Source organism: Haliotis rufescens, unplaced genomic scaffold, assembly GCF_023055435.1.
Source record: "Haliotis rufescens isolate VD_foot unplaced genomic scaffold, xgHalRufe1.0.p SCAF_6, whole genome shotgun sequence".
Lineage (NCBI taxonomy): Eukaryota > Metazoa > Mollusca > Gastropoda > Lepetellida > Haliotidae > Haliotis > Haliotis rufescens.
The window spans coordinates 35858028-35874010 of record NW_025964334.1 but is presented as its reverse complement, the minus strand read 5'-3'; the positions used below and the strand labels follow the sequence as shown (position 1 = coordinate 35874010).

At 39.1% G+C, this 15983-nt stretch overlaps 1 protein-coding gene across 9 annotated transcripts in view; it reads right to left on the bottom strand.

The window, feature by feature from the left end:
- Nucleotides 1-15983, bottom strand: part of LOC124148530 (trithorax group protein osa-like) — a 140119-nt gene that overhangs the window by 62203 nt on the left and 61933 nt on the right. For 7 of the 9 annotated variants that reach the window (XM_046519646.2, XM_046519647.2, XM_046519648.2 and 4 more), the window contains one exon: nucleotides 501-595. In XM_046519646.2, the coding sequence (XP_046375602.2) occupies nucleotides 501-595 (95 nt within the window). Of the gene's footprint in view, nucleotides 1-500; nucleotides 596-9599; nucleotides 9976-13732; nucleotides 13752-15983 lie in introns of those variants that run through there. The other 2 variants (XM_046519654.2, XM_046519653.2) reach the window with 2 other exon arrangements.

Below are 15983 nucleotides of genomic sequence, written 5' to 3'. Positions count from 1 at the left end.
TAGTAACAAAGACATTGCTGACTAATTCTTGCCAAAATCTGTCCCAGATTCGACTCTTCATACTACCGGTAACTATTACCTTGCAAATTTACTTGAGGAAAATAATTTTTACATCTGCACATAGCTCTTTCGCAAAGTCTTCCCTGAAATAATGGTGAGGTTAGGTGAAATGGGGTTTAACATCGCGTCCAAGATTATTACACTTATATAGCAACATACATGCATGTGTGTATGTAGCTGCTTGTATTAGTCTGGACTAATACCGACTTATAGTGCTAGCCCAATGAGATAGCATGCCACAGTTTAACATAAATACCCATCTCAGACACTGTATACTGTGTTTTAACTTACCAGTCCTTGTTTCAACCCCTTAATGCCAAGCGCCAGGCAGGGTTACAACAAGTACCCCTGACCTTCCACTCTCCCACTAGACCACGGAGGCGGTTTCCCTGAAATAATGACATCTGAATCACAAGCACTAATTCCTTTTTTATACTTACAATATGTTGTTGTCATCGAGCGAGTACCTCAGAAGTCTGGTCAACACATCATCGTACACAACACTCGCCTTCTCAACCACCACCTCTTCTAAATCCTGAAATACCATCACAAAAACATCAATCATGTGGCAGAACTTCGCTATTTATAAAATATTATGAGGAATAATATGATATTTCAAGCTTTATATATCTGAAAATGTGTCTACGCATTTAACTATATACAAAAACAATTTTAAAGGCCACATACTTTGTCTTCCCCTATTGACCTTTACTTTGAAAGTCATTTCAAGTGTATGTATTTCTGTATCTTCAACAGTAACTCATACCTATGAAATGGTAAAAAATATAGGCATTACTTTAAATTTGCAAATTACTGTTCAAATGTTCATTCAAATGCCGTTATGATGAGTGAGTGAGCGAGTTGGGTTAACACAGTTTTTAACAGTATTCCATTTGTATCACGGCATGTCACCTCAATTTGGGAGGAAAGTCAAGTGATGCAGTTCTCAGACGTTTACCACTTTACCAAAAACCAGAGCATGGGTATGGTGATGACATACCAAGAAACATAATCGGGGCAAACCGGGATTCGAACCCACAATCATGGGTTTCTGGCGTGCCCAAGGGAGGTAACTCTGGACATAGAACTGCGTTGCCTTAAACGACCTCAACCCATCAGCCCTGTCATGATCATCATGGGTAAGATGTGATCCCATGGTGATCAACATATAGGGGTGTCACGATAAATCCAAATATCGATATATTGCTATTGGTAAGCACTTAAAGTCAATAAATCGATTGTTAAATCAGTTTCCGATCAATAGTATCTATTTCAGTTAGGAATATCAATAATTTCGAATGTATTTACCATAGATTTACAGTTTCAATAAAATACATGCAATACTGTTCAAATTTGTTTTTCTTTTGATTAGGAGTGGTAGTAATTTACGCATGGTAATGTGGAAGCTTCTTTTTCTTAAATTATTAGGGTTAAGAAAAAACAATTCAGTCATATCTCAGTCATACTTTTCATTTGTTGTCATGGTCACATTCAAAGGAAACTTCAGTTCCAAGGTTTAATTCAACTATAAAATCCATCTAAAATGATACCCTTAAAACTATCGATATTTATCGCAATAGTTGCTTGCAATATCAATAGTTATCACAATAGTTTCTTTCAATATCAATAGTTATCGCAATAGTGATTTCCAGACCAATAGTCACCCCTATAAACAGATGCATGCAACAAGAGACGAAATGAAGGTACTTTTCACGGTGCTTTTACAAACATTCAAAGCAAACCATGATGGATGCTGTGGATGTATACGACTCAAAAGCACCAAAAGAACACCTAATTCTCTCACATTACGATAGTTAATCTGTATGACAGGGCAGAATACCTACATGACAGAATAACTGTAGTTATATGAAAGAATCGGATGTTCTTTACCGTAATTCTTTTGAGACGTATATATTAGGAGTCAAACCAAGGTCTTTTGTGCTACAGGTTCATACAGATATGGAACACTAATATTCAAGGTGTTCAATGTTTCTTTTAGTTGGATTATTAACTTTAGTCTGTTAATTTGTACAAATTCAAGGCTCTCAAAGCTATTTGGTGATTTTCAAGGCTTTTCAAGATTGACACTAAGAATCAACAGTGAATGGTGAGTGAGGTTTATCATCCCTCTATACACTATTTCAGGTCTATCACGATGTGCCATGTTACAATAGGAGGAAATTCTAACGTGATACAAATCAGATGTTCTGCTCTTTTGTGAAGCCCAGAAGCACTTAATCTCTCTGTTGCAAATCAGTGTCAAGGCCTCTGGACAAAGATCTTTCACATACTGTGGTCCTTCTCTGTGGAACTCTGTCCCTATTGAACTCAAGAAATCTCCTTCTCTTTCTGTATTCCAATCAAAGCTCAAAACTCATCTCTTTCACAAATACACTTGATTTTATTATAATTATGTCATTATGTGGGCTTGGAGCAACCACATCATGGATGAAAGAGAGTGCCTAACAAATATACAAATGTCCTGAGACTTAATGGGGATGTAAATTGTGACTTGTGTCAAAATGACATCTCATATTTGTTTATTTTGGGTGAGGGAGCCACCATTTAGTTTCCTGAGGGCAGGGATTTTTGTTACATACAGATCATTTGTCAATCACTACTTTAAAAAACACAATTTTTTCCTGTAGAAGCAGTAGTCAAATAACTTAATGTTTTTTAAGGATGTCTAGAATGTTTTGTAAAAAAATGGTCCTTACATACAACTGCAGGATTGATAATATACTACTCAAAAGAAGTTAAAGAACACCTGATTCCTTCAGGTTATTGCAGTTAATTTGTGGTGGCATGACAGATTAATAGTAAAATGAAAGAATCGGTGTTCCTTAACTTTTTTTTTAGTAGTATACATCATAGTTTAAGTTTACAGTCAAACAAAGTGAATGTTGAATGACCTGAATCAAATTAGCTAAGACTTCCAATTGGCCCTAGTCTAGTTTCCTGCACAGTAACCCTAGTTCAACACCAAACATTAACCCGAACAGTGGTAAAACCAGGGCCGAATAGATTCAATCAAATCAAATCTGTAGCATTATTGTACATGGCTTTCAGTCCAGGCTGAACAGGACAGCCTATTACCCAAACAAACACCTGAAGACAATCAGTAAATAGACCTACAGTGTTTACAATAATGGCCGCACAGCATAAAGCTACAATATCAAATTTCCTGATTGAGATTTGATCTAGTTAGCTTGGTAACAACGGTTGTTTACATGCGGCGATACAATGGCGCAAGTGATCTGTAACGGATTCAGGTGGAAATGTGGAGGTTAGTCAGGCGGAACAGGGAACATTTGCGCCCTGGATCTGTGATACAGTCTATAAAGTGGCATCAGTATCAAGTTTGCACATTGTACACAGCTGACACACTCTATACAGTGTTACGTATAAGCACTAATCAGTGATGACACACTGTCAATGTGTCACACAGGAGCTGTATACAGCTGATACAATCTAGAAAGTGTCATCCATAACAGTGCTCGAAACATTTCTTAAACCCAACTTGTCCTATAGGGCAAGTAGATATTATTTTGTACTCGTCCTGCCAAATTTTCACTTGCCCTTTTAAATTTTATAGAGTTTTATGTTTTCAGTTATTATTATTATTTTCTGTAATCAACATTTGAGTTGGGGATATTTACAACAGACAGTACAAAATAATTCACAGTCACTGCCATGTATGTTCATCTCTGCCCATGCAAACTAGCCCAACCATGCGCCTTGCACAGTTTTTATACAGTCATACTGCTTTTGACAAAATTTCCTTTTTTCAGCCTATTTGTTAATCAAATCATGTTTTTTCTCGTCAACCCCACTATCCCCAATTAAAAACTTTGTTAAAATCAACCATTTCCCTCACAAAATCATTCATTTTCACTTTGACATTTAAGCGTCGGTAACGAGTCACTTACAACAAAAATAACAAAATTAAATACCTCCCTTTAAAAACTAGTTTGAGCAAACTCACTTTCTATTCATTCCTTCAGCAGACAGACAGTTGCCAAGTATACCGTCTATGTATGATATAAGCGATACATAGTTCATTATTATTACTAAGAATTACGAGATGTGACAATGTATTTCAGGTTGGAAGTTATCCTCCATATTGTTTTGAAAACGATTGGAGATGATTTTATAGGATTTAAATATGTACTCGCCCAGTAGGACGAGTGTTAGTTCACTTCTTTCTCACCCCGCACATGCTGCCACTCGTCAAGACGAGAGGACGAGTGGATTTTTCGAGCTCTGCATAAGCACCAATCAGTGACCACACACTGTCGATTAGCAGCATACAACAAAGCTTTGAAGATGCACAACGTACTGACACGTTTCCTTATAACACTACATGCAAACGATCACATATCTGTTAAGTAAGGATAAGAATTTATGGATGAACAACTTCTTTATTAGAATTAAGAGCTATCTGTTGTTCATTTAAAACATTGGTTTGTGTAATAATAATAATAATAATAATAATAATAATAATAATAATAATAATAATAATGATAATAATACATTTTTAAGACTGGAACAGATGCACTGCAATGTTTTTTAGTCTCGATGGAGTGAGTGAGTGAGTGAGTGAGTGAGTGAGTGAGTGAGTGAGTGAGTGAGTGAGTGAGTGAGTGAAGTTTAACGCCACTTTTAGCACTATTCCAGCCCCATCAGAGCATGTAACACAAGGATGGGCTTCATACATTAGAAGTGGGAATCAAACCCCTGTCATGAAACTAGCGAACACCTTCACCACCAGACTATCCACAGCCCCTTATATGTTTATGATATCCACACGACTTTACAAAGCATGAATGACACATATAGACAGGGAACACATCTAATAAATCAGGCACAAGTAGTGTAGGATAACTTAAGCTTCATCCTCATACTAAATCAGGCCAACCCTTATCACTTCCAACAACGTTCATGGTTATTTTATATAAAATGTTATTTAATTTCAAATACAAACTGGAGTTACAAAAAATGACTTGTAAATTCCATATATATTACTCACAATAAGTTAAAGATTCTTTCATAGTTTCTCTTTGAATCTGTTCTTTGACTTCCTTGATTGGAACGTTAAGTGTGAACAGTGGTCACCATAAAACATTTAAGAACTTCTGAAACATTTGTTCAATCTGAGCAAAGAACTCAAAATCATGCCAGCAGATTCCCAACATTGTGTTGGTTTGTCTGATCCAGACAAAATCACCACTCACTCACTCACTTCACTGACCATCCCAATAGACCAATAATTCCACAGACACAGACATTTTCATGAGCACTTTCCAATTCCAGCCCCTAAATCTTGTCTTCAGTGACAGGTTCTCATAAATAAACTCCAAGAACTTGGCTGTCCCAGATGGCTCTCCCCATCTAAAGATGACAACAAAGACTGCACAAATACATGTGATACGGACACATCCCATGGCCCTCCTCTAAGACAGACAGCACTAAAATCACAGCTAAATTCAATACAGTCTTGAAAACGGCTGAAAAAACACAAATCGATCCATCATTCATTTCTTGCCATCGGAACCACCATCCATCATAAAACGGACAAAACATACCCATTGCTGCTAGTGGCGGTATTCACGATCGCAAGGCTTACAATCATTTGAAGATTAGGGTCCACACTTCCCATGTCTTAAACAAGTCAACTGTGTCATTTTCTTTGAGAACACCCAATACTATAATCTATCAATGTTAAGAACATCTCAGCCACAAATACTTGAAATACTAATGATGCCATATTTAACATAACTCATGTGCTCTGCCTGGAGGTACTGCTCCATTCAAATTTGTTCAATAAACTCTCAGAAAAACACACACAATGTGTCCAGTGGATGTAGCTCTTTTCTCATGAGTTATTGATATGAATATCATCTTCCTTGGTCACACAACTGAGTAAGAGTAAGAGTAAGAGTGAGTGAGTGAGTGAGTGAGTGAGTGAGTGAGTGAGTGAGTGAGTGAGTGAGTGAGTGAGTGAGTGAGTGAGTGAGTGAGTGAGTGAGTGAGTGAGTGAGTGGAGTGAGTGAGTGAGTGAGTGGAGTGAGTGAGTGAGTGGAGTGAGTGAGTGAGTGGAGTGAGTGAGTGAGTGAGTGAGTGAGTGGAGTGAGTGAGTGAGTGAGTGAGTGAGTGGAGTGAGTGAGTGAGTGAGTGGAGTGAGTGGAGTGAGTGGAGTGAGTGAGTGAGTGAGTGAGTGGAGTGAGTGAGTGAGTGAGTGAGTGAGTGAGTGAGTGAGTGGAGTGAGTGAGTGAGTGAGTGAGTGAGTGAGTGAGTGAGTGAGTGAGTGAGTGAGTGAGTGAGTGAGTGAGTGGAGTGAGTGAGTGAGTGAGTGAGTGAGTGAGTGAGTGAGTGAGTGAGTGGAGTGAGTGAGTGAGTGAGTGGAGTGAGTGAGTGAGTGGAGTGAGTGAGTGAGTGAGTGAGTGAGTGAGTGAGTGAGTGAGTGAGTGAGTGGAGTGAGTGAGTGAGTGAGTGAGTGGAGTGAGTGAGTGAGTGAGTGGAGTGAGTGGAGTGAGTGGAGTGAGTGAGTGAGTGAGTGAGTGGAGTGAGTGAGTGAGTGAGTGAGTGAGTGAGTGAGTGGAGTGAGTGAGTGAGTGAGTGAGTGAGTGAGTGAGTGGAGTGAGTGAGTGAGTGAGTGAGTGGAGTGAGTGAGTGAGTGAGTGAGTGAGTGAGTGAGTGAGTGAGTGAGTGAGTGATCGAGAGAGAGAGAGATATTGATTGATTGATTGATTGTAAGGAGGAAGAGGAAGAAAAAGAAGAAGGAAGGAAATACAAGTAGAGAAACTAAAATACTATCAGATAGATAAAAGATAGAGACAGAGAGAGAGAGACAGGCAGACAGAGAGACAGAGAGAAAGAGATAATTCCACAGTGTGAAGTAAGTTGAGGACTGTCTTGCTTCCAAGAAAACCATCATCAATCAGTAATGTTGACACAACGGGAGTCAGTCATTGTCTGACATGTTTATTTTACACACCTATCTGCGTTAACCCGAGCAGTGGGAAGCAAACATTAGGCAACGTGACAGTTTCATTACGTAAAGTAACACACTTGTGTTTTCGGTAATACACCTGAACCATCCTCTTACTTTCACCCCAAGAACATCCAGTTGTCAGGAAGCCTCATCTGAACTTGTCTGACTACAACCACATATCCTGAACCCAGGGTGGCATATTTCATGGTAAATATTGACAGTAAATTCGGATTTGACTGTAAATAAAAATACAACCTGAGCTAAAAAACAACAACTACGTCTGCCACAAAGTAACAATGAGTGTGTGATTTGGGCTTGAATCAAGAGTAGGGAATGTGGAGAATTGAACTCAGCCTTCGGCGTGATAAGCCAAAGTTTTAATAAGTAGGATACCCCTCCACGTCTTCAAAATACAAATTGAACTCACAAAAAGGCAACTGTTTCAGCCTTCAATTATTCCAGTGTCAAGGAACTGCAGGATCTCCAGTGTGGAATTAAACTCGGTTTAACCAGTAGCCTACCCCACTACCTCTACACAATACCACAACTTCAAATCATAGAAAGACCCATGTGTGGTTTTGAACCAGCCTTCGGCACGACAAACCGACACTTAGCCCAGGCAGCTACCTGACTCTCTCAACAAAATACAACTGGAAAGAATCCTTGTTTGAAATCTGATAGTGAAGCCATGCAAGCACAATATTCCAAGTTGAACACATAACATGAAGATCATGCCACACTTCATCTCACCTAAACAAAAGGTTAATATGTAATAAACGCCCATACCAGTTCCTAAAGGACTAAATACCACATACATACGAAGATCTGAAAGGCAAAAAGTACTGAAACATTTACCCACTTTCGAATGTAGACCTCATACCACACAATCGTTAGTAATGATGAACAAAAGAACCAATTGATCGTTCTACGTACTGAAGAAAACCAAATAATGAATAATTTATAGTATTTGATCCTTGTGGTTGATAAGCACAATTTGCGAGCTTTTAGGCTGGCTGAGTGTCAACTGACAACACGTCATCTTCCTGTCACAGATGCCATCAAATGTTGATCACTCGTCAATAGCAACAAGATCAACCACACCACAGAACACAGACGTTAATTAAATCTAACTGCAAGAATTGATCTCAGTGACAAACACCATCCTTACTTATTCTATCTCTGTGCCTCATGGGATATGTGTTTTCAAAATGATCAGAATATAGCATCATTTTGGATGGCTTGTTCGTTGTTTAACGCCGCACTCGGCACTATTCCAGCACTATGACAGTATTTTTGGATGGTATTCATGATTGTAATTAAGATTAAGTACATGTTGATGAATAATTAAAAACATGTTTAGTTTAATAGCCATAGTTCATCTCAATCGGTCAGGAGAACAGAACACGAAGATCAATGATGAAATATTTCATTGTTGTATTTTCCAATGAATATGAAATAATATAGTACTTTAAAGGGCCAAAATAACATTTTTCAGAGCAGAGATATGGAAAAATATCTTCACATAGGTATTTCAGGACTTAAGACTCTTTCCTTCAACATTGACATAAAACATTGCCCAGCAACAAAGGTGAAACAGAAATCATTATCACAACGCAGCAGGGAATTACTGCTATGTCTAACTGGATTTGGAACAATAAAAAACACAAACAAAAACACTTCCTCAAGACATCGTCATCCCATGACAATTGTTAACACCCACGGCCAAATCTTAACAGATAAAACTCTTCACAAATTAGATTAGCAATTTCATCAATTCACAGCTAAACTTAATTCAAACAATGCAGTTTAAGTCGAAATCAATCTGATCGATATCTCGGAACTATTTATGAAAATTCAATAGCCAAGCACACCACATATGAGGAAAGTTCGTAAATTTTGGAAAATGTCTTGTTTCTTCCTTAGATCCTTTCCAAAACAAATATTTTCCCCCGAAGTATGAACTTGACTCCCCCAACCGACACAATTTGTGTGAAAGCTGCAAGCTGGGCTAGACTAAAGTGTTTCTGGGAGCCAGATAATCCACTAGTTATTTATAGAGGCATTTCCAACAGCTCGCTGAGGCATACTCCCTTTATTTGCTAGCTTCTCTTTCTCCGAGCCCGCTGCCACAAACTGTGTTGCTAGCTCCCTCTGCCAACCAAACAACACCGTTTGTGTGGATGGCGTAACTGTCAGAATTCCCCAAAATAAAACCCTCCACTAAAGACATGTTGAAATCACATGGAGCATCATTACGCCCCCACTTCCCAGCTTTTTTCAATAAAGGATCACAATTTATCGTTTCAAAGACATAAAAAAAATATTACGACCAGTAACCATTTAGCGAAATGTAAATAACAAAGAATATTCTGACATAACTGAATGACATATCAAATATTTTATACCGCTATCAAAAAGTGTCTAGAACGTGAATCAGATAGCATGAATACTGTTGGACATTACATGATTCTTGTCATTCCCCTTTAAACTGTCATGATAAATCCTATCATATAATATCGTCCAATGCCAGAGTGGGCCAACTTGCCTTGTTCTGCAGTAACATCCATGGTCACATAATCCATTAATTATTGTCCAGCTGTCCTGAAGAGAGTGAGGTTGACCCTTGTGACAGCCTGGGGTCTATCTGACCTACTAAGTAGCCCTGCTTCACTGACTTCGCTAGTCTGGGGACAATAGACACAAGAGTCTTATTGATCAACGCACCGCATGATAGCTGTGTCCACCATCGATTTCTCAAACTGAGGCTCTGAGAACTACACAGGCTCCGTGGAACAGGAGCTGATCATTCACAACACAACTTCCTTAACTAGATGCTCACAACCTCCTGTGACAAATGCTCCAGGTTGTCGCGGTACAACACTTTCAGAAGACACACACGGAATATGATCACCACAAACTCTCTGGCCTACTGATACACATGTTATCAGCTCCTGTCGGAGTTGCCTCCCCTTGGCTGTTCCTTCCCCCCAGCAAAGTGGGTTGGTTGAGTGCAAATAACTGGGACATGGACTTCAGTGTGTAAAAGGCACAGGGACACTGTAAACACTACTGACATCATTCATGGCTTCAGCTGTTATATTATGCTCAGTTTAGTTCTTGCAGAAATGAGGAAAAAAGATTTTATCCCAAACAATTCTAAGATAAGACTTGTCATTTTGTTGAATTTCCTTAAATGGTGACCAGTTTATGTATAATTGCTAAATACGTAAGGCTTTCATTATAAGAGAATTCTTAAACTTATCAAGTACAAAATGGTTTGTATTTTCCCAACAAACTGACTAATAAATTGATCTAATTATATTTTGCTATTTGTTACATATTGTTCTTTATATTACACATAAATGATGACTCATATTTTCTCATAACATTTGGAAAATCTTTTTCGCAGACAACCAAAAATGATTATGATACATGTTGTAAAGTTCACACAACTACATTAGACTGACTCAAAAGTTTGAAAAACCCATGCAGTCATAAGATTTGTTTTAAAAAACAATATGCTCTACACAGTGCTCTATACACTACAGGCAACAACAAGCAATGTCATAAATGTAAACTGGAATATTTTACACCATATGTAAATTTAATACCATTAAGTAATATTTGGCCATATTTAGGCATATTTGGCAATATTTAACAATTGGGGATATATCTAGCAATGTTTAGTAATATTTGGCCGTATTTAGTATATGTAGTAATATTCAATAATATTTGGCAATATTAAGTATTAGTAATATTTAATGATTAAGTAATATAAATCATATTTAATGGCAAACCCTGGACTTGTTTTCGATTACAAGGAAACATGTTGAGAACTACACATTACTTCCTTCAAGGTTAAATGGATAAGATTTTAAGTTCTCATCAATTCAGTCAAATTTGTCCATTAACTTCTTTAAAGAGCTGTTTTTATTTTGGAAAAATATTTTCCAAGAATAATTTTCAGCTCCTTTAAATTTCAAATCCTTGACAAAGTATCAAAAGCAAGTTAACCTTATTGATTTCCAATGATGAGGTGACTTGGAGGGAAGATCTATTATAAGGAGTGAGTGAGTGAGTGTTTTTTTTAGCAAAGAAAAATATTTAATTTAAAAAAATGAAGAAGTTGATCTAGTGAATAATGAATGTAATGATACCAAACTGAATTATTATGTCAGATCTTTCCCTCATGTTGTACATTACCTCGGCTAAATCTTCCCATTGATAATGTTACAAATAGCTAGGGACCCCCTTCAGAACCTGAACCTGAAGATTTTTATATCGAGATGTCAGACATCATATTTGACAAATTATGTAGTTTTGATATAATATACCTTATAATACAACAATAGCCTGAGAATTTTAGTCTATGAAAACAGCATAGTATGAGTATTTCTTAGCATAACCACTGCATTTAACACTTCAGATACTTGCATATTATATGTGTTAAACTATATTTCAGACAGAGCTGTTCTAGGTTGGAACGAAGAGAGGGGAAGATCTGGCCTAGGACCAGACGGAGGTGTTCTAGGTTGGAACGAAGAGAGGGGAAGATCTGGCCTAGGACCAGACGGAGGTGTTCTAGGTTGGAACGAAGAGAGGGGAAGATCTGGCCTAGGACCAGACGGAGCTGTTCTAGGTTGGAGCAAAGAGAGGGGAAGATCTGGCCTAGGACCAGACGGAGGTGTTCTAGGTTGGAACAAAGAGAGGGGAAGATCTGGCCTAGGACCAGACAGAGCTGTTCTAGGTTGGAACAAAGAGAGGGGAAGATCTGGCCTAGGACCAGACGGAGCTGTTCTAGGTTGGAGCAAAGAGAGGGGAAGATCTGGCCTAGGACCAGACGGAGCTGTTCTAGGTTGGAACAAAGAGAGGGGAAGATCTGGCCTAGGACCAGACGGAGCTGTTCTAGGTTGGAACGAAGAGAGGGGAAGATCTGGCCTAGGACCAGACAGAGCTGTTCTAGGTTCGAACGAAGAGAGGGGAAGATCTGGCCTAGGCTGAACCTTCCCCACCTCAATTCCAGAGGGGAAGTCTGTCCAGGGGTGGGGAAGAACTGGCCAGGTGGATGCTTCAGGCAGTTAGTAAGTCTTCGGCTTGATGACTGGCCCACCCATGGACCTTCAAATGTGGGGGGAAAATTGTGATGCAGATTGTAGAAGTTTTTCAAAGAAAAAAATAAGCACAGCAGGTTTGGTGCTGGTAACCCAAAGGTTCTCATCCGGGTGATAATGGGATTCAAACCCACAACAAGCTAATCAATCCTAATCTTCTACTGAACCAATCACAAACTTTCACCTGATGATTTTGTCCTAATAACTAGTCACAAATTCATGAAAGGCTTTGAAGATCTTTTAAAACTTGTTTTAGAGTGAGTATTGTTTGCATCGCTTTTGGGAAAATTCCAGCTAATCCTTTAACCACGAGGCTACCCCACGCCTGTTAGATTCAGAGAAAGTTGGACAACCAATAAGCATTATATTTAGTAGCATATGACTCTCTGGAGTTGATTAGTGACATTTACTTCTTCCTACACTATCATACGTCAAAGATATTTTATGACAGTCCTCCGACTTTCCAATAAAGGTTAGGACAGTACTTGGTATATTAACTGGACATAATCAGGAAATTAATTTCAGCAACAACTTTCCCATCTCTTTCTGTCCCTACTATCCAGGGTTTCCGATTGAAATACATCAGTTTCTTACTATAATGACCCATACTTATTGTTTTCCTATAATGTCAAAGCTTTCTTCTGTCACACAAGACAAATTGATGAACATTGTTTACATGGTGGAATTGTCATGTGAGAACTACTTTCATAACCAAATCAATTTGATCAGACTTCCATGGAAGGTTATACTCAACAACATATCATTTGATCACACATAACCCAGTTATGATAGACTCATCATGGGATAAATGGAATTATTTTTAAAAATGTATCTAGTTCTGTGTCTCCCGCTGTGATTTTGCTAGAATATTGCTAAAAGCGGCGTAAAACCATACTCACTCACTCACTAGTTCTGTTGGTCCAACAATGCCATACATCTCAAAGAGCCCTACCAGTTTGAATCACTCTGTTATTTGTAGCTGGCAAACTACAAAGTGAGTGAGTGATTGAGTTTCACTGCTGCTTTCAGCAATATTCAAGCTATATCACAGTGCACGGTACTTTGAACAGTATTGCAGTCACCAAACAGCATGTCATCAAACAAACAAACAAACATTAATGTCAAAGGTGTAGTATAAGTACTCATTTGCCTCAAATCTGAATTTTAAATCTATAATTTGAAATTTTGTTTCCTTCAATATCTATATACTATAGCTGTTTATAAATTTTTGGAGTAAAAACTAATTCTGAAGAGTTTGATATGTTCATATTTTTGACTGGCATGACACCACAATGTGCAGCCATGTGTTTGTCGTCTCTAGGGAACCATAGTGGCAGGTGATCAATACTAACTGTCCTCTCTGCTATTTGTGCCTCAGTCAAATCATGATGACAATTTGCTACAGAAAATCAAGGAAGAATAACATCATGTCTATTTCTATAAAATTGGCATTGCGTTTCCTTAGTGTTTTATAACATTGCACGATTTCCTGACGCACCACATCAATTTAGCAAAACAGAGGTAAGGAGGTGTATAGCGTGTGCGTGCAAGGATTTATATTGCTCACCCACTGAGATACCACATCCGAGTTTGAACATGGATATCCTACCCCGACAGCATACCAACTCCTAGTCCACCAGTCCTTGCTCTATCCCCTTCATAATGCCGAGCGCCAGGCAGCGCAACAACAAGTACCATCTTTTCATGATGTTTGGTATGACATCGCCAGGAGGTCGAACCACCAACCTTCCATGGAGTTGGTTGTTATAAAACAAAAATAGTCCAATCAGTTGTTGAAAATATATGGGTTGCTTCAATGAGACAATGCCGTTTTAGAATTCTAAAAATCATTTCAGAAACTTACTACAAAACAGGTATCAACCTGTTCCAGAAAAGGTAAAACAATTTGAAACTACTTGTTCCAGAAAGAGATATATGTGTGACACAACCAGTTCCTAAATAGTTGCCTCAGGTAGAAGGAAACCAGTTTGACATAACTGGTTTTGGCACAAGTAAACCCATGTTGGAAACTGATAAAACAAACATGTTATGTCTTCATGATAACTACACCTTCAAGCATTCTTATCAAAAGGTATAACTTCCTCTTTGATACAAACATAGATTGAAAGAGTGGTCCAGACTGAGCAGCCATCTGGACCATCCAATATTAAAGTACACTTCCTGGACAAGACACCTATACTGTCCCTGAATTTCCTGGACAAGAACAAGATACTAGGAACCTATACTGTCCCTGAATTTCCTGGACAAGAACAAGATACTGGGAACCTATACTGCCCCTGAATTTCCTGGACAAGAACAAGATACTGGAAACCTATACTGCCCCTGAATTTCCTGGACAAGAACAAGATACTGGGAACCTATACTGCCCCTGAATTTCCTGGACAAGAACAAGATACTGGGGACCTATACTGCCCCTGAATTTCCTGGACAAGAACAAGATACTAGGAACCTATACTGCCCCTGAATTTCCTGGCCAAGAACAAGATACTGGGAACCTATACTGCCCCTGAATTTCCTGGCCAAGAACAAGATACTGGGAACCTATACTGCCCCTGAATTTCCTGGACAAGAACAAGATACTAGGAACCTATAATGTCCCTGAAATTCCTGGACAAGATTAATATACTGGGGACTTGCTCTGCCCTTGAACTTCCTGGCCAAGAACAAGATAACAGGGACCTATTCTGCCCCTGAATTTCCTGGACAAGAACAAGATACTAGGAACCTATACTGTCCCTGAAATTCCTGGACAAGATTAATATACTGGGGACTTGCTCTGCCCTTGAACTTCCTGGCCAAGAACAAGATAACAGGGACCTATTCTGCCCCTGAAATTCCTGGCCAAGAACAAGATACTAGGAACCTATACTGCCCCTGAATTTCCTGGACAAGAACAAGATACTAGGGACCTATACTGTCCCTGAATTTCCTGGACAAGAACAAGATACTAGGAACCTATACTATCCCTGAATTTCCTGGACAAGAAAAAGATACTAGGAACCTATACTGTCCCTGAATTTTCTGGACAAGAACAAGATACTGGGGACCTATACTGTCCCTGAATTTCCTGGCCAAGAAAAAGATACTAGGAACCTATACTGCCCCTGAATTTCCTGGACAAGAAGAAGATACTGGGGACCTATACTGTCCTGAAATTCCTGGACAAGATTAATATACTTGGTACCTATTCTGCCCCTGAAATTCCTGGACAAGATTAATATACTGGGGACTTGTTCTGCCCTTGAACTTCCTGGCCAAGAACAAGATAACGGGGACCTATTCTGCCCCTGAAATTCCTGGCCAAGAACAAGATAACGGGGACCTATTCTGCCCCTGAAATTCCTGGCCAAGAACAAGATAACAGGGACCTATTCTGCCCCTGAAATTCCTGGCCAAGAACAAAATAACAGGGACCTATTCTGCCCCTGAACTTCCTGGACCAAACTAAAGTGCTGGGGAAGCCTGAATGCGTACACAGGGCACAGCTGTAGATGCCCATGAAACTGGTGCCAGTCTGCTCAAGTTGGTCGGTCCTCCATCTGACATTGAGATATATCTCATTGAGCCATACAGCATCCCCTGGCTTAGTGTAATGTTTTGACATTGGAAGTGACATTGCCACTAATCAGAGCACCCCAGACTAGGCCCTGCACATGCTGAAAGCCTGAAGAACACTTGAAAGTGATATCGGCAACACGTGGCGAGACTTGCTGGCAATAACACAGCACTCGACTACCTTTCTTACCACTGGAAAGATGCATTGAACAGTCCCATTTCTTTGTCTGGATAGATCTATT